General features: G+C 41.5%; 1 protein-coding gene across 1 annotated transcript in view; it reads left to right on the top strand.

Moving 5' to 3' along the window:
• The window catches only part of pole (polymerase (DNA directed), epsilon), a 34,344-nt gene that overhangs the window by 5,308 nt on the left and 9,688 nt on the right, over positions 1 to 19,348 (top strand). Inside the window, exons 8-37 of the mRNA XM_058375566.1 lie at positions 711 to 791; positions 882 to 989; positions 1,079 to 1,189; positions 1,298 to 1,383; positions 2,508 to 2,627; positions 3,287 to 3,419; positions 5,716 to 5,829; positions 5,977 to 6,189; positions 6,266 to 6,373; positions 6,482 to 6,610; positions 6,809 to 6,911; positions 7,594 to 7,740; positions 8,927 to 9,072; positions 9,378 to 9,526; positions 9,681 to 9,773; positions 10,122 to 10,270; positions 10,363 to 10,516; positions 11,102 to 11,297; positions 11,978 to 12,192; positions 12,404 to 12,506; positions 12,595 to 12,675; positions 13,246 to 13,368; positions 14,027 to 14,233; positions 14,470 to 14,682; positions 15,576 to 15,719; positions 15,798 to 15,938; positions 17,463 to 17,616; positions 17,723 to 17,829; positions 17,953 to 18,129; positions 18,647 to 18,870. Of these exons, the coding sequence (XP_058231549.1) occupies positions 711 to 791; positions 882 to 989; positions 1,079 to 1,189; positions 1,298 to 1,383; positions 2,508 to 2,627; positions 3,287 to 3,419; positions 5,716 to 5,829; positions 5,977 to 6,189; positions 6,266 to 6,373; positions 6,482 to 6,610; positions 6,809 to 6,911; positions 7,594 to 7,740; positions 8,927 to 9,072; positions 9,378 to 9,526; positions 9,681 to 9,773; positions 10,122 to 10,270; positions 10,363 to 10,516; positions 11,102 to 11,297; positions 11,978 to 12,192; positions 12,404 to 12,506; positions 12,595 to 12,675; positions 13,246 to 13,368; positions 14,027 to 14,233; positions 14,470 to 14,682; positions 15,576 to 15,719; positions 15,798 to 15,938; positions 17,463 to 17,616; positions 17,723 to 17,829; positions 17,953 to 18,129; positions 18,647 to 18,870 (4,229 nt within the window). The remainder of the gene's footprint in view (positions 1 to 710; positions 792 to 881; positions 990 to 1,078; positions 1,190 to 1,297; positions 1,384 to 2,507; positions 2,628 to 3,286; positions 3,420 to 5,715; positions 5,830 to 5,976; positions 6,190 to 6,265; positions 6,374 to 6,481; positions 6,611 to 6,808; positions 6,912 to 7,593; positions 7,741 to 8,926; positions 9,073 to 9,377; positions 9,527 to 9,680; positions 9,774 to 10,121; positions 10,271 to 10,362; positions 10,517 to 11,101; positions 11,298 to 11,977; positions 12,193 to 12,403; positions 12,507 to 12,594; positions 12,676 to 13,245; positions 13,369 to 14,026; positions 14,234 to 14,469; positions 14,683 to 15,575; positions 15,720 to 15,797; positions 15,939 to 17,462; positions 17,617 to 17,722; positions 17,830 to 17,952; positions 18,130 to 18,646; positions 18,871 to 19,348) is intronic.

Here is a 19,348-nt window from a genome sequence, read left to right as displayed (position 1 = left end):
ATTTTATTGTATTTGTTTTAATTTTACATTTCTTTTTTCTTTTCTTTTTTATTTATTATTTATTTATTTTTCTTTTTAATTTATTTTAAATATTTAATTTCACTGTATTTTTCTTATTTTATATTTCTTTTTTCTATCTTTTCTTTTATTCTTTATTTATTTATTTACTTTTTTATTTTTTACTTTTTTTCCCCTTCCTCCCTGAATAATTTTTTGCACTGGTTGCTCTGACACTTGCTGCCAACAATCTTTAATTTTTTTATTTGTAAACAAAACAAACAAACAAAAAAACTGACTTTGGGTTTCTAACAATTATAAATTTATTTATTTATTTTTAAAGAACCGCCCTTTTTCCTTTTTTTTTTTTTTTCTTTTTTCATTTTTATTCAGTTACACGTTGTTGTTAAACGTTCTGGATCGCCTCTAAAACAAGTCAGTTCTTGTTCTCACTCCTTCCATAACTGCTGAATAATCATATCAGTGCTGTCTGTCAAATCTGGAGGCGTTGCTCTACCTGTCTCAGTGGATGAGCTGTTACTATGGAAACAATGACCTGTTAGAACAAGTGCGTTAACATGGCATTTAATAGTGTTGGTGTAAATGGGAACTTAGTGGACACCCTCTAACCAATCAGATCAGAGAGCGTCTCTGTATAACAAACCTCCTCAGCTGTACAGATGTTAACACTAACCCCTCCCCCTCCGTTCCAGGCTCACTGGTACAACGTGCGCTACAGAGGAAGTGCGTATCCTCCGGAGATTGTGCGTAGGGATGACCTTGTGGAAAGACCAGTAAGTATTATCATGACGGGATTGTTGACAGAAATTCGTTACTTAATCGTTAAGGCTGAATCTAATTCACTACATCTTCATGCTTTACAGGATCCTGTGGTCTTGGCGTTTGATATCGAGACCACTAAACTCCCTCTGAAGTTCCCAGACGCAGAAACTGACCAGATCATGATGATCTCGTACATGATCGACGGACAGGTCTGTGGTATTAATACAGCTGGTATTAAAACGTCTGAGTTTGTTGTATTTCGTCTCACTCTCTCTCTCTCTCTCACACACACATGCAGGGTTTCCTCATCACCAACAGAGAGATCGTCTCCGAGGACATCGAGGATTTCGAGTTCACCCCTAAGCCAGAGTACGAGGGCCCTTTCACCGTGTTTAACGAACCCGACGAGGCAAGTGATTCAGCCCGGTGTTCGGTTACGGCTGCTTTACTAAAAATAGAGCTTTCTCTGTATGTCTGCCTTTAGGAGATTTTTATTATTTGAATTGTCTGCTCTCAGGCTGCTCTTATTCAGAGATGGTTCGAACACATCCACGAGACCAAACCCAACATTTTTGTCACCTATAACGGAGACTTCTTCGACTGGTGAGAATAAACTGATTTATTTTTTCTTCACGTTATTTAAAAAAAAAAACAACAGTTCTTCAAAAAAAAAAAAAGAAGTTTCCATACCCTACACGCAGCCTGAGGTCATTAGACCTAAGTTTATTCACTCCACAAATTTCGTAATTGTAAACTATAGTTTTGGAAAGTTACTGACTATATCACAATTCCTTTGGATTAAAAAATGTTTTTTCTTCTTTCTTTCTTTCTTTCTTTCTTTCTTTATTTATATTCTCTTATTTTTTTATTTATTTTAAATATTTAAATTTATTGTCTTATTTTAAATTTCTTTTTTCTTCTTTCTTTATTTTCTTTTTTTTTCTTTTTTAATTATTTATATTATTTTTTTAATTAAATATTTTATTTTTTTGTATTTGTTTTTATTTTAAATTTGTTTAAATTCTTTCCCTTTTTCTTCTTTTCTTTTTTTTATTTATTTGCTTTTTCTTTTTAAAGTATTTAAAAATGTTATTTTATTGTATTTTTTATTGTAATTTTTTTGTTCTTTTTTCTTTCTTTCTTGCTTTCTTTCTTTCTTTCTTGCTTTACTTTTTTAATTCTTTATTGATTTATTTATTTACTTTTTTTTAAATTTCCTTTTTTTGTGTTTGTTTTTATTTTACATTTTCTTTTTCTTTTTTTTTTAGTTGCCAACAATAGTTTTGGAAAGTTGTTGACTTTATCACATGATCAGATGTTTTCCTACACTAAGCCTTTAGCTAAGCACTAGCTTTGAAAATATTAGAAAATGATGTCAAGCCTTAATGCAGTTAACCACTGAGCTTCTGTGGGAAGTGTTTAAGACGTTGGGCTATTGATCAGAAGGTTGTGAGGTCAAAACCCAGGACCACAAGCTGCCACTGTTTGACCTTTTAGCAAGGCCCTTAACCCTCGACTGATCAGTTAATTAATAATTCAGATCAATGTTAGTGGCTCTGGATAAAGACAACTCCTGAAGTAAATTGGAATGTCTCCTAATGTCAATTCCAGACCAACAGCAAAGGCTTGCTTCAGATCAGCCGTGAAGCATGGAGGTGGTAGCATCGTGTTGTGGATGTGTTACACTGCATTTCTGACCGCATGTGAAATATGTTGTTTCCCATCAGGCCGTTCGTGGAGGCACGTGCAGCTCAACACAATCTCAACATGTATCAGGAGATCGGCTTTCAGAAGGACAGCCAGGGCGAGTACAAGGCCAGCCAGTCTATTCACATGGACTGCCTCAGGTAGGAGCTACAGAGACGATGACTGCTGAATTTTACATCTCAAATCTGTATTTAGAAGGTTTTTGGATAACAGCGTGACATGGCCAGGCTGTAATATCACTGAATGATGCTCGTTTCTATAGTAACAAGGACACCAGACACTCCACATAATCATTTAAAGATTTATAATAATCACAACAGATTTTAAAAACGTGTTGTTTAACAAAGAAAAACGTACACCGACCAGGTATAACATTATGACCACCTGCTGAATATTCCTCCTTTTGCTGCCAAAAACAGCCCTGACCCGTCATGCACTGTGTATTCTGACACCTTTCTATCAGAACCAGCATTAACTTCTTCAGCAACAGGAGACCATCAGTGTTATTCACTTCACCTGGTCATAATGTTATGCCTGATCGGTTTTATTTAACGTTTATTGATTGAAAGCTTGGGACTTGAAACAGAACATCTTTAGGGCAAGTATGGAGAGGTACAGGTTTCAAGTTTGCCAGAAAAGCTGTATTTTGAGAGAGAGAGAGAGAGAGAGAGAGAGAGAGAGAAATGTTGATGTGGTTAAGGGAACAAATGGCTGTCAGTTGCTTCAGTAACGTAACTGAGAACAGGGTCTGACCTCGATGTTCCACGACATTTCATTATCTACTTTCTAATTGTCTCAGGTGGGTAAAGAGAGACAGCTACCTGCCTGTCGGAAGCCACAACCTGAAAGCAGCAGCGAAGGCCAAGTTGGGTTATGACCCCGTGGAGCTGGACCCGGAGGAGATGTGCCGCATGGCCACCGAGGAGCCGCAGGTAGAGCCGTGGAGCCGTTAGATCACAGCGTGACGTGGAATTAAGCTTTCATTATTACTTCCTCATATGATTTATAGTTACACAGGAATATTAACGTTTTCCCGACATTAATGACAAAAGGTTTCACATGTTCAGGGTTCTGGATTAAATACTCTAAAGGTGCAGGTTAAAGAAGAGATGGATGGATGGATGGATGGATGGATGGATGGATGGATGGATGGATAGATAGATAGACAGACAGACAGGAAGATAGATACTAGACAGGAAGATAGATAGATAGACAGACAGGAAGAGAGACAGATAGATAGATAGATAGATAGATAGATAGATAGATAGATAGATAGATAGATAGATAGATAGATAGACAGGAAGAGAGATGGATGGATGGATAGATAGACAGGAAGAGAGATGGATGGATGGATAGATAGACAGGAAGAGAGATGGATGGATGGATAGATAGACAGGAAGAGAGATGGATGGATGGATAGATAGACAGGAAGAGAGATGGATGGATGGATAGATAGACAGGAAGAGAGATAGATAGACAGGAAGAGAGACAGATAGATAGACAGGAAGATAGATAGTCTGAAGATAGACAGACAGACAGATACTAGGCATGCATACAGACAGACAGATAGATAGACAAGAAGACAGATACTGCACATACATATAGACAGACAGATAGACAGGACGACAGACAGACAGATAGATACACTATATTGCCAAAAGTATTCGCTCACCTGCCTTGACTCGCATATGAACTTAAGTGACATCCCATTCCTAATCCATAGGGTTCAATATGACGTCGGTCCACCCTTTGCAGCTATAACAGCTTCAACTCTTCTGGGAAGGCTGTCCACAAGGTTTAGGAGTGTGTTTATGGGAATTTTTGACCATTCTTCTAGAAGCGCATTTGTGAGGTCACACACTGATGTTGGACGAGAAGGCCTGGCTCTCAGTCTCCGCTCTAATTCATCCCAAAGGTGTTCTATCGGGTTGAGGTCAGGACTCTGTGCAGGCCAGTCAAGTTCATCCACACCAGACTCTGTCATCCATGTCTTTATGGACCTTGCTTTGGTCACTGGTGCACAGTCATGTTGGAAGAGGAAGGGGCCAGCTCCAAACTGTTCCCACAAAGTTGGGAGCATGGAATTGTCCAAAATGTCTTGGTATGCTGAAGCATTCAGAGTTCCTTTCACTGGAACTAAGGGGCCAAGCCCAGCTCCTGAAAAACAACCCCACACCATAATCCCCCCTCCACCAAACTTTACACTTGGCACAATGCAGTCAGACAAGTACCGTTCTCCTGGCAACCGCCAAACCCAGACTCGTCCATCAGATTGCCAGATGGAGAAGCGCGATTCGTCACTCCAGAGAACGCGTCTCCACTGCTCTAGAGTCCAGTGGCGGCGTGCTTTACACCACTGCATCCGACGCTTTGCATTGCACTTGGTGATGTATGGCTTGGATGCAGCTGCTCGGCCATGGAAACCCATTCCATGAAGCTCTCTGCGCACTGTTCTTGAACTAATCTGAAGGCCACATGAAGTTTGGAGGTCTGTAGCGATTGACTCTGCAGAAAGTTGGTGACCTCTTCACACTATGCGCCTCAGCATCCGCTGACCCCGCTCCGTCAGTTTACGTGGCCTACCACTTCGTGGCTGAGTTGCTGTCGTTCCCAAACACTTCCACGTTCTTATAATACAGCTGACAGTTGACTGTGGAATATTTAGGAGCGAGGAAATTTCACGACTGGATTTGTTGCACAGGTGGCATCCTATCACAGTTCCACGCTGGAATTCACTGAGCTCCTGAGAGCGACCCATTCTTTCACAAATGTTTGTAAAAACAGTCTGCATGCCTAGGTGCTTGATTTTATACACCTGTGGCCATGGAAGTGATTGGAACACCTGATTCTGATTATTTGGATGGGTGAGCGAATACTTCTGGCAATATAGTGTATGCTTTATTGATCCCATGAGGGACATTCTTGTGTTACAGCAGATTAGACGGTTACAGAAAACAACACACAAAAAATATAAAATGTAAAATTAAAAGAAATAAAAAATAAACATTTAAAAAGAAATCCAGCCTGTAATGAAATCACACGGGGATTAGTTTTAGTAAACACTGAGTGACATCATGCGTCATTATATGACAGACCATACAGGAGTTGTTGTTGATTAAAATAAACAGGAAGTTAAATTTCCTCAAAAAGCCTTAAGCCTAAAAATAAGGAATCGTTTATGCTATGCATGTTTGTACTTGGACTCATCGTATCTTTTGCTTCCTTCAGACTTTGGCCACGTATTCGGTGTCCGATGCCGTAGCTACGTACTATCTCTACATGAAATATGTTCATCCCTTCATCTTCGCCCTGTGCACCATCATTCCCATGGAGCCTGACGAGGTCTGCAACGGATTTCTGAAATATTTAGAAAATCCCTGTTACAGTGTTTTGTTATTAAACAGTCATGACTACTGAAATGAAATATTGATGATTAATCAGCTTTTCTGTGTGTGTGTGTGTGTGTGTGTGTGTGTGTGTGTGTGTCAGGTGTTGCGTAAAGGTTCAGGGACTCTGTGTGAGGCGTTGTTGATGGTCCAGGCTTTCCACGTCAACATCATTTTCCCGAACAAACAGGAGCAGGTGTTCAACAAGCTCACAGACGACGGTCACGTTCTGGACTCGGAGACCTACGTGGGCGGTCACGTCGAGGCCCTGGAGTCCGGAGTGTTCCGCAGTGACATCCCGTGCCGCTTCAAAATGGTAAAGAAGAACTGCTTTACAACCTAAACTTAAGCTTAGAGACGTTCGCCTTCTCATCCTGACTGTTTGTGCTCAGAATCCGGCGGCGTTTGACTTCCTGCTTCAGAGGGTGGAGCGAACCCTGCGTCATGCCGTCGAAGAAGAGGAGAAAGTCCCGCTGGAGCAGGTCACAAACTTTAACGAGGTCAGGAGGAATGATACGAAGCCGGAAGCACTGAGAATGAATCTGTTGTTAATCTGAACTGATTATTGTTATTATTATTATTATTATTATTATTTTATTCCTTTCTAGGTTTGCGATGACATCAAGAAGAAGCTGATTTCATTAAAGGAAGTGCCAAACAGGATCGAGTGTCCACTCATTTACCATCTGGACGTAGGCGCCATGTACCCCAACATCATCCTGACCAACAGATTGCAGGTCTGCCACGTTCACCTGAATATACAGAACATTTCACATCGGATCTTCTTACTCCAGAGATTTTTATGAGCTCGGGCAGCTTTATTGGACATGTGGGCTGTTCCATTTATTTTATATCTATTATTATTATACCTGCATTCATTCTTCTTCATTTTTTTATTATGTATAATAAATTAATGCCCGCTTTCCTCCGTTCAGCCGTCTGCCATGGTGGATGAGGCGACCTGTGCTGCATGTGACTTTAATAAACCTGGAGCTACCTGCCAGAGGAGGATGGCCTGGCAGTGGAGAGGAGAGATCAGTGAGTGACTTTTTTTATTCTGTATTGAAGCTGAAGATGTTGAGGTTCTCTTTGGGAGTGAGACGGCTGGACAGGATTAGGAACGAGGACATCAGAGGGACGGCTCATGTTGGAAGTTTGGGGGACGAAGGCCAGATTAAGATGGTTTGGACATGTCCAGAGGAGGGAGAGTGAGTATATTGGTAGGAGAATGTTGGACATGGAGCTGCCAGGCAGGAGGCAAAGAGGAAGGTCAAAGAGGAGGTATATGGATGGAGCAAGTGTTGAGGATGCAGAAGATAGGGATAGGTGGAGAGAGATGATTTGCTGTGGCGACCCCTGAAGGGAAAAGCAGGAAGAAGAAGAAGATTTAAATGTGCGTGTATTTATCTCTATTAATGGTGGAGAAATAACTCCCTTAGATGGTATACGAAGAAACCTTGAGAGGAGACCAAAACCAGACTTAAAAGGGAACCTCATCCTCATTTATTTATTTATTTAGGCATGTGTCTTCTCACAGGCAATTTTCCAAACGTTTCGTGATTTTATTCTTTTAAAAGCAAATGGGTCAGTGTAAAATTGTTGGGTTTAAGTGTGAGACCTCACTGACCACACTGGCTGTGTAGAAGTGTGTAAAGTCTTAATTGTATTTTCTACATGGACCGCACGGTACAAGACCTCTAACCCTTTGTCTTGCTCTCAGTGCCGGCCAGTCGCAGCGAGTTCCACCGTATTCAACAGCAGTTGGAGTCGGAGAAATTCCCTCCTCTGTTTCCGAACGGAAAACCCAGAGCCTTTCACGAGCTGAACAGAGAGGAACAGGCTCGGCACGAGAAGAAACGTCTGGGAGGTGAGCGCCACTCCAAAGCCACCTCTGATAACCTTCTTAAAATATCTGCAGAAAGAATTCTATAGCAATGAACCAGAACCAGAACAGTGGATTTGTTTTTGTCATTGGAACAGTGCTTTGCAAAAGTATTCACCCCCCTGGAGATCTGTCTATCTCTAGATCTGTCTATCTACTTATCTATCTATCTATCTATCTATCTATCTATCTATCTATCTATCTATCTATCTATCTATCTATCTATCTATCTATCTATTTCTACATCTATCTATCTATTTCTACATCTATCTATCTATCTATCTATCTATCTATCTATCTATCTATCTATCTATCTATCTATCTATCTATCTATCTCTAAATCTATCTATCTATCTATCTATCTATCTATCTCTAAATCTGTCTATCTATCTATCTATCTATCTATCTATCTATCTCTAAATCTGTCTATCTATCTATCTATCTATCTATCTATCTATCTATCTATCTATCTCTAAATCTATCTATCTATCTATCTATCTATCTATCTATCTATCTATCTATCTATCTATCTATCTCTAAATCTGTCTATCTATCTATCTATCTATCTATCTATCTATCTATCTATCTATCTATCTATTTCTACATCTATCTATCTATCTATCTATCTATCTATCTATCTATCTATCTCTAGATCTGTCTATCTATCTCTAGATCTGTCTATCTATCTATCTATCTATCTATCTATCTATCTATCTATCTATCTATCTATCTATCTATCTCTAGATCTGTCTATCTATCTATAGATCTATTTATCTATCTATCTAGATCTATCTATCTATCTATCTATCTATCTATCTATCTATCTATCTCTAGATCTGTCTATCTATCTATAGATCTATTTATCTATCTATCTAGATCTATCTATCTATCTATCTATCTATCTATCTATCTATCTATCTCTAGATCTGTCTATCTATCTATAGATCTATTTATCTGTCTATCTATCTCTAGATCGATCTATCTATCTATTTCTCAAAAATATCATTTGCACAAGAAGATAAAAAAATTACAGCTGCACGTTGTATGGAATCTGAATACTGTTTGCCCCGAGCTGGCTGATGATAACAATATAATATTAATATTGTAATAAATGATGTCACAACACACTGTTTGTTTATAGAGATGGTGCTCTGTGTGTGTTCTTCCACAGATTACTGTCGAAAGGCCTATAAGAAGGTGCACTTGACCAGGCTGGAGGAGAGAGTCACTACGATTTGTCAGAGAGAGAATTCCTTCTACGTGGACACGGTTCGAGCGTTCCGAGATCGACGCTATGAGTTTAAAGGATTACATAAGGTGTGCTGGGTTCAGTCCTGAACGACACACATGGTGGTGTTGCTTCCTTGTGCTCTGTCCATGTTGTATTGGAAACAGATACGTTAATGATTCTAAGAGAAACCTGACCTCGGTACCTGAGTTTGTTTGGCCACGTCTGTCAACAAGACTCTTCATTAAATCTATGCTCTTCCTCATGATGCATTGTTTTAAAATATAATGGAACCTCGGCATACGATTAACCCTTAACCCTCAGTTGTTAGCGTTTCCAGTTAGCGTATTCTGTCACTTACTTTGTTTTCTAAGAAATGTCTCTCTTCTGTCAGGTGTGGAAGAAGAAGCTGTCTACGGCTCAGGAGAACGGCGACGCTGCGGAAGTGAAGCGCTGTAAGAATATGGAGATCCTCTACGAGTCTCTGCAGCTGGCACATAAATGCATCCTCAACTCTTTCTACGGATACGTCATGAGGAAAGGGTACGGAATCTATAAATACGTCTCTCGCGCCGGTCTGAACAAGAGCCTTGGATCGTATTCATCCGTGTTGTAAAATATATCCACTGAAAACAGTACAGGCATGATGTTCAGTTGTGAGTATTAATTGGCTGGTGTGTGTGTTGTACGTTTCTAGAGCGAGATGGTATTCCATGGAAATGGCCGGCATCGTGTGTCACACAGGAGCTAACATCATCACACAGGCCAGAGAGCTGATCGAACAGATTGGGTGAGCTTGACGTTTTTAACAGTTTAATCAGTTCCTCCAGGATTTCAGGAGTTTTTAGTAATTGTTGTAGCCAAAAATGCGGTCAGTGGTCAGTATCTATCAAAAGTGCTCTAAGGGATTAACAGTGGTGAACCGGCGACAGGGTCATGGGCAGCCAAGGGTCATTGATGCACGAGCGAATGGCTGGCCCATGTGATTATTGATTGATTTCACTAAATGAAATATTGGCTACTCATCGGTCCTTTTGACCCAAATGCTCTAAGTCTATATGCTAAAATTGTGTAGGTTGATCCAGAAGCCATGCATCTGTATCTACATTCCTTTGTGTATGTGTGTACATTGTTGTAGGAGACCTTTAGAGCTGGACACCGACGGTATCTGGTGCGTCCTGCCAAACTCCTTCCCTGAAAACTTTGTCATCAAGACCAGCAACGAGAAGAAGCCCAAAGTGACCATCAGTTACCCCGGGGCCATGCTGAACATCATGGTCAAGGCAGGTTCATTTCCTCCTTGATGGATATTAACACAAAAGTGTATCCTATAGCTTAGTGTTAATGTATTGCTTTACTCATGTGTTGTACACAGGAAGGCTTTACTAACGAACAGTACCAGGAGCTGGTGGACCCGGCCTCGCTCACGTACGAGACGAGGGCAGAGAACAGCATCTTCTTCGAGGTGGACGGACCGTACCTGGCCATGATCCTACCCGCTTCTAAAGAGGAGGGCAAGAAGCTGAAGAAGAGGTGAGATGATTGCAATGCAGCAGCTTTTGTCTCTGTTCAGTTCATTAGTAGGAATTTAAAATCATGGACTGAGGTTAATCTGGACCAGATCTTATGAACCAAGACATTGGTCACTCTACAGGGCTTTTCACACCGCTAGCTTGTCATCGATTTTAATCCCTGGCTATAGGAACATTTCATACGTGTAATTTAGAAGCTGTATTAGAATTAGCTTTTTTACCCCAGGGTTATTAAATCCTGCTCTGAAGCAGAGTTAGCATGGCTTTCACAGTGTTACACGGTGATATGAAACAAACAAACAATTATGTATTATTTTTTAATATTTATTTGTAGAGAGCTTGACGTACAAGTCCCTGTGAAGGACCTGGATGTTAGTTGTTGCTATAGAAACAATAACATATCTGAAAGAGGGCATTTATCTAAACTTGTGATGAGTCAAAGCCTTACTTTGTGATGAATCTGCTTACCAGGAAGCATAGGAACTAGTCACTATTAGTGATCTCACATTAGCTAATAATGCATGAGCTCTTATTAGTTTGTGTGCAGTTTGATTTAAGTATTGTGTGTGTGTGTGTTTGCTGTCAGATACGCCGTGTTCAACGAGGACGGCTCTCTGGCTGAGCTGAAGGGTTTCGAGGTGAAGAGAAGAGGAGAGCTGCAGCTCATTAAGATCTTCCAGTCGTCCGTATTCGAGGCTTTCCTCAAAGGCACCACTCTGGAGGAAGTCTACGCATCGGTCGCCAAAGTAGCCGACTACTGGCTGGACGTGCTCTACAGCAAGGTGGCGTAGGATATGATGGGGAAGCATATCACATTAGCGTATACACCGATCAGGCAGAACATTATGCCCAATATTGTGTTGGTTCCCACTTTTAGTGCCAAAACAGCCCTGAACTATCAAGGCATATGGACTCCACTAGATCTCTGAAGGTGTGCTGTGGTATCTGGCAGCAGATCCTTTAAGTAAGGATATAAAGGATACTTACAGGACACTTTTGATAGATACTGACCACTGCAGAGCGGGAACACCCCCACAAGAGCTGCAGTTTTGGAGATGCTCTGATCCAGTCGTCTAGCCGTCACAATTCGGCCCTTCGTCAAACTCGCTCAAATCCTTACGCTTGTCCATTTTTCCATCAACTTTGAGGACAAAATGTTCACTTGCTGCCTCTAATATATCCCACCCACTAACAGGTGCCATGATGAGATCATCAGCCTTATTCTCTTCACCTCTCGGTGGTCATAATGTTATGCCTGGTCGGTGTATAAAGTAACACGGATGCCACAGAGCTTGTATCTGATTGGTCAGATTTTCACAGGTTTATACTAATGCGCTTCCCTTGTTATCGTTACCATAGTAACGGTGCAAGCAGACATGTATTTAGTTTTTGGAATTGGAGGCTCTGGTTTCAATCAAAGACCGACGAATTCACACCTTACAGTTTGTCATTATCATGACAGGCGGCTAACATGCCAGACGCAGAGCTCTTTGAGCTGATTTCGGAAAACCGCTCCATGTCCCGGAAGCTGGAGGATTACGGCGAGCAGAAGTCCACGTCCATCAGCACGGCCAAACGTCTGGCGGAGTTTCTCGGAGATCAGATGGTGAAGGACGCGGGGCTGAGCTGTCGCTACGTGATCTCTCGCAAACCCGAGGGCTCTCCTGTTACTGAGAGGTGAGGAAGAGTCAGAGTTTTGTTTTTTTGTTTCAATCCATCCCGTCGTTTATTCGGTCTTATGCTTAGCCAATCAGAATTGCTTTTAGTCTCAGACTTGATCTGATTGGCTGAACAGAGACAGAGAGAAGCATTATACACATCCAGACATCTTTACCAAATGACTGTGATGGCATTTCCTTCATCATGAAATCTTCTCTTCCCTCTAAAGGGCGATTCCTCTGGCCATATTCCAGGCCGAACCTAGCGTCAAGAAGCACTTCCTGCGCAAATGGCTGAAGATGCCCAGCCTCCATGACATGGACATCAGATCAGTACGTTCTTCTAGATACGCTCAGCTGTAACACAGCGACTGATTCCTATAACCAATACACGGCTAATGTGTTGATGTTTGTGGTTCAGATCCTGGACTGGGGTTACTACATTGAGAGACTGGGCAGCGCCATACAGAAGATCATCACCATTCCAGCAGCACTACAGCAGGTGAAGTTACACACAAGTAGTGAAGGGAGGAAAGAAATGAGGGAGGAAGGAAGGAGGTAAGGAAGGAAGGAAGGAAATAATAAAGCAAGGAAGGAAATAAGGAAGGAAGGAAATAATAAAGCAAGGAAGGAAATAAGAGGGAGGAAGGAAATATGGAAGGAAGGAACAAAGGAAGGAAAGGAAATAAGGAAGGAATAAAGAAATTAGGAATGAAGGAATGAAATAAGGAAGATAAGGAAGGAATAAAGGAAATTAGGAAGGAAGGAAGGAATGAAATAAGGAAGGAAGGAAAGAAGGAGGGAATGAAATAAGGAAGGATGGAAAGAAAGAAGGAAGGAAATCATTTACACTTATGGTATTCGAGCAGTCTGTGTGTGTGTGTGTGTGTGTGTATATATATATATTTGCACTGGAGGTTAGAGACTAATCACGCTTAAGATCTTTGCTATATTGGATTTCTTGGAAGTCTTGGATTTCACAGTGAGATAATATGAGCAGACAGCAAAAAAACAGTTTTATTTTCTGTTTAATTTTTAGTTTTATTTGTGTGTTTTTTTGTTCTGTTTTTAGGTGAAAAACCCCGTGCCTCGAGTTCGCCATCCAGACTGGCTGCATAAGAAACTTCTGGAAAAGAACGACATTTACAAACAGAAGAAAATCAGTGAGATGTTCACCAGTGAGGGAAAGAGACAGGTGTGATGAGTTATGCACACACACACACACACACAGCTGGATTTATACTGTCAACATGTGTAATCTCTCTCTCTCTCACTCCTCTCTCTCTCCCTTTCTCTTTTCTCTCTCTCTCTCTCTCTCTCTCTCACACACACTCTCTCTAATTATTTCTCTCTGTTTCTCTCATTCTTTCTTTATCTCTCTTTTTCTCTCATCTCTCACTTTCTCTCATTATTTCTCGTTCTCACACACTCTTTTTCTCTCTCACGCTTTCTCTCTCTCTCTCTCTCTCTCTCTCTCTCTCTCTCTCTCACACACTCTAATTATATCTCTCTTTTTCTCTCATTATCTCTCACTTTCTCTCATTATTTCTCGTTCTCACACACTCTCTCTTTCTCTCTCTCTCTCACACACTAATTATTTCTCTGTTTCTCTCACTCTTTCTTTATCTCTCTGTTTCTCTCATTATCTCTCACTTTCTCTCATTATTTCTCGTTCTCACATACTCTTTTCTTTCTCTCTTTCTCTCTCTCTCTCACACACACTAATTATTTCTCTGTTTCTCTCACTCTTTCTTTATCTCTCTGTTTCTCTCATTATCTCTCACTTTCTCTCATTATTTCTCGTTCTCACATACTCTTTTCTCTCTCTCTCTCTCTCTCTCTCTCTCTCTCAGGTGGCCAATCAGACTGAGCCACGTGAGACTCCTGATATCGAGGATTTTGCCGCTCCAAAGCGTCCCCTTCAGCCTGCTATCCTCATTAGCACTAAGAGGAAGCGAGCATCTCAGGGTGAGGACAGCCAGACGGAGTCTCAGGAGCTGGAGCTCACGCAGTCCTGGAGAGAGATACTGGGCCCGCCGCCACCTATGGGTACAACACAGGTACTGCAGACACAGGATCATCAAAAGAGCCAAGTTTAAAAATAAATGAATAATAATAATTATAATTAATCACGTAAACGGCAAAAACACAGCAGGAACTTGGGGGACAGGACAAATTACATTATATAAATATTTTATTCATAGTTATTTTTAGTCAGAGTATGATAATATGTACAAATAATAATATTTTATGAGGCACTCAGAATCTAGTTTTTCTTTGAATCCTCTGTATTTAGGAAGAGAGGCTGGTGTGGCTGCGCTACCATAAGAAGAAGTGGGAGCTGCAGATCCGGCAGAGGAAAGAGCGCAGGAAGAGACGGCGCATGCTGGACGGAGAGGCTCAGCCTACAGGAGGCAGAGTGATCAGGGACGGACCGACCACAGGGCTGGGGAACTTCCTGCGCAGGACAGCTCGGAGCATTCTGGACATGCCCTGGCAAATAGTACAGGTAATTCACTATGTGCACTAAGAGGAAACTGGCTAGGGATGATGGCTCCTACATGTCATTTAAAATGCATTTATATGATGTATGTGCAAAAGTTTGTGCACCCTGACCATGTGTGTTTGTAGATTCCAAATTTATTTTCCCTTCACTGTTATAATTACCTCTACTCTTTTAGAAAGGCTTTACACTAAAAATAGGAGATGTGGGGATTTGTGTTCATTCAGCTACAAGAGCATTAGTGAGATCAGACACTGATGCTGGGTGAGGAGGTCAGTCGGTGTTCCAGTTCATCACAAAGGTGTTGAGTCAGAGTCAGGACTCAAGGAGTCTGCAGGACACTCGAGTTCTTCCACTCCAACCTTAACACACCGTGTCTCCATGAAGCTTTGTGCTCAGGTGCATTGTCATGCTAAAAAATGTTTTTTTGTGACCATTCCTCATTAGAAGCCCATTTGTGAGGTCAGGCACTGATGTTGGACGAGAAGGTCTGGCTCACAGTATCCTCTCTAATTCATCCCAAAGGTGTTCTATGAGGTTGAGGACAGGAGTCTGTGAAGTTCCTCCACACCAAACTCCCTCATCCATGTCTTTATGGACCTTGCTTTGTGCACAGGTGTGCAGTCATGTTGGAACAGGAAGGGGGTCATCCCCAAACTGTTCCCGCAAAGTTGGGAGCATGAAATTGTCCAAAATGTTTCACTGGAACTAAGGGGCCGAGTCCTGAAAAACAACTCCTGAATTCCATGATTTTGTCCCAAAACTTTTGGAAATATAGTGTAAACGTTTATTCATTCCTTTTCAGGAAGCTCTTCATCCAGTCTAAGATTATGATGTACATCCTGAGAATTTCAACTTTTAATTCCAGTAATATGTCTGTTTTGAACTCTTTCCACTAGATTGCAGAGACCAGTCACCCAGGCCTGTATAAGCTGTGGGCAGTGATCGGCACTGACCTGCACTGCATGAAGCTCAACATCCCACGAGTGTTTTATGTCAATCAGAGAGTGCCCAAGCAGGAAGAAGGAGCCACGTACAAGAAGGTTTGTCCACACCTCCGTCGTTAATCTAACAACTGGAAATGACATCCGAGTTTTAATTCACAAATATTTCCCCTCCAGGTGAACCGGATTTTGCCGCGCTCCAGCGTTGTGTATAACCTGTACCAGTACTCTGTGCCTGAGGACATGTATCAGGCACACATCAATGAGATCAACGCAGACCTTTCTGCCCCAGACATCGAGGGCGTCTACGAGACGCAGGTAATGGAGCAGACAGACGGTTCGAATAACGGCGAGGAAAAAGCATCACTTTACCTCAAACTCACTGTAAATGGAGCTGAATGTCTAGGAGCGGAATACTGTTCTAAACTAGGGCTGAAAAATTATTCTGAATGTATGCGTGATCATAAGTTTTGGCACCCTTAATTAATTCAGCACTGTTTAGTGACGTGTTGGTGCATTTTTATAAAGTTTTTAATAGGATAATATTTGAGTTCCCGGCATGCGAAAAGGATCTTCAAAAGAGTAATAAATAAAAATAAACGATTTTACATGTATTTTATGGATTCATTTAATTCGTGACCATCTTTCTCATTATAGAAATGGGATGGATTATTAAGAATTATTCAGGAAAATTTTCTATAAAATCTTAATGGAGTAATTAATGTGAAATTGAATCTTACGCTGGATTATTTTAACATTTTATTATTTTTATTATTATTATTATATTTATTATTTTAATTTTATCCAAATCAATCAGCTTTTTTTCATATTCGCTTTTCTTTTAAAATGATAACGTAATATTATCGTGATTTCAATTAAGGCCAATTTAATAGCCGTTAGTGTTCTGGTGATCTAGGGATCTTGTGTTATAACGTCCTCAACCAAGCCATTAACGAGAATGTTGGAACACTTCTATATTAAATTGATGAAAAATCAAAACGAATGCGATTAAACGATTCGGTTTATAAAATGAAACCCATTTGCTGTGGCTTCGAATGTCGCAAAATGGTTCAGTTCAGTCTGTCGTATTAGATGACTCACTATTGTTTATTCATCTCCGTTTATTCAAGGTGAAGACTTTGTGTCTGCTATGATCAAGAAAGCCTTCTCTGATATCATCTTAGGTTCCTGTTACTATTAAATCTAGACTGTTCTTCATTTAATAACAGTCTTCATCACTCTTTGTGAGTGTAATGGTGTAACACGTGATGGGACGTCACCTCTGCATTGTGTGAGAAGGACGGCAGCTCTTTATTCTCTGCACAAATAAACATGTATTTTGTGGCGTCTCTCATTAACCTCAGTATCTTTGGCTCTGTGAGCCACGAGAGAACCTCGTCCCGGCTCGGCTTGGCCACAGACTGAGAGAAGGGAGAACGTGCCCGGAGAGATATATCTCTTTATATATCTTTTTACATATCTTTAAATGTAGAGCACAGGGTCAGGTGGCAGCTTGGTGGTGCTGGGGCTTGAACCCTGATTTTTCTGGTCAACGACCCAGAGCCTTAACCACTTGAGCTACCACCACCTGTACATGTCAGTATAAGTCAATGCAATGAAACCAAACAATTAATATATTTAAAATAAAAGAATTACGATGGTTTTTAATATAATACAAACATAAGGGAAAGAAGGATTTGGAGGAAAAACTGTATTAGGACACTAATCTGTGAGTCTTTTGTGTTAAATATAATAAGACTGAATAAATGATCAGTTTCAAGCACTGATTATATCCCATTTGATTTTATCTTCTAAATGTGTGTCTGTGTCTCGGTCCTGCAGGTGCCGCTGCTTTTCCGGGCGCTGGTGCAGCTCGGCTGCTTGTGTATGGTCAATAAGCAGGTGGTGAGAGCTCTGGCTGGCCGAGAAGCCGACACCTTCGAGCTGGAGCACTTGGACATGAGGTCTCTCGCTCAGTTTGGCTACCTGGAGCCAGGTAACACTGTCCGCTACGCAGTGAGAATCGGAGAGTTTATCATAACAGACTATTTGTTTATCTCTTTTAATGAGTCAGTTGTTTGACTGTATGGTTTGCATTGCAGGCAGTGTGAGACACATCTACCTGTACCATCACAGTCAGGGCCACAAGGCTCTGTTTGGCCTCTTCATCCCCTCTCAGCGCAAAGCCAGCGTCTTCGTCCTCGACACGGTGCTTCCTACTTTTCTGTGTCACGTGACAGATGCATTTTAGTGGCATATTCTGCACTTCTGCTAGTCGTGCAGCGGTACAAATGCCTGGGCTCATATCTTCATGACTGACCCCATGTCACAGGTACGAAGCAACCAGATGCCGAACTTGAGTACGCTGTACGGAGCCGAGCGGACCGCGCTGCTGGAGAAGACCTCCGAGGAGCTCCTGCCTCCGGAGAAGCACCAGTTCGAAGTGCGTGCTGAGAACGACGTCAAGGCTATTTACCGGGCGGTGCAGCGCATTCTGCTCGGCTATAAGGTACACGCCCACCCTGACTGCTCCTCAACCTGATTGGTCCACTGATCGTTTGCAGCAGCAAAGCAAATCTCAGGATTATTGTTTGCGGTCATTTAGTTGCTGTTTCTATAGTAACAAGCTACACAGGACAGCAGACGTTTCACGTGCTCTAGACATGAAATCTAATCTAATCCTCTTCGAAAATTATTATTAAAGGGAGACCAAGGTTTCTCCGTAAGATGAAAATCTACCTACTTTATTTTTGTTTGGTTAACTTCAAGACAAAGAAAGCAGAGAGGCTGATGGAAGGAATGTTTATTAGCAATAACAGGAAGTTTGACTTGTCTATTTTTCCCCATAATAAAACATGGGCAAATTGCTGCCACATGCAGTTACAGGAAAATAATAATCCCACAATAATGCCAGCACTGATGATTTAACTATTATCTAGTCCTATCTTATGTACTATTGGTTCCATGTATCTGTATATTGAGGCCCTTGACAAATAAATAAACATAAATCACGTGTGTGTGTGTAGGAGGAGCGCCGTGGTCCCACTCTCATCGCCGTGCAGTCTAACTGGGAGCTGCGGCGTCTGGCGGCCAGCATGACCGTGCTGGAGGAGTTCCCCGTGGTTCCCGTGCACGTGACCGACGACATCAGCTACAACGTGCTGGACTGGCAGCGACACGGCGCGCGCCGCATGATCAAACACTACCTAAACCTGGACAGTTGTCTCTCACAGGCCTTCGACATGGCCAGGTACAGCACACGCTGCCGAGCACACTGTGGCCAGGATACTAATACGATTTACACCAGTCACTGAAAAAGAAGAAGCTTTTATTATCGCCACACATACGTTACAGCACTGTGGAATTCTTTTCTTTATATATCCTAGATGAGGAAGTTGGGGTCAGAGCACAGGGGCAACTATGATAAAGTGCCCCTGGAGCAGGGTTGCCCTGCTGGGGCTTGAACCCTGACCTTCTGATCAACAACCCAGATCATTAACCTCCTGAGCCACCACTGGCAGCTTTATATTAATGATTTTATTCTTTCGCAAATACATGGTTGTGAAGATAATGCAGCATTTTAGACTTGAGCTATTAATTTAAAGTAGATGCTTGTTCTACTGCCCTCCTTATTCCTCTTAAAAACAAGCCATATTCGGTATCTAATATAGAGTAACATTAGCAAAAAAGTGTTTTCCTTAATCAGGAGTTAAATTTCACTTGTAATG

This window comes from Hemibagrus wyckioides, linkage group LG22, assembly GCF_019097595.1.
Source record: "Hemibagrus wyckioides isolate EC202008001 linkage group LG22, SWU_Hwy_1.0, whole genome shotgun sequence".
Taxonomy (NCBI): domain Eukaryota; kingdom Metazoa; phylum Chordata; class Actinopteri; order Siluriformes; family Bagridae; genus Hemibagrus; species Hemibagrus wyckioides.
This window is presented reverse-complemented; position numbering and strand designations above follow the sequence as displayed.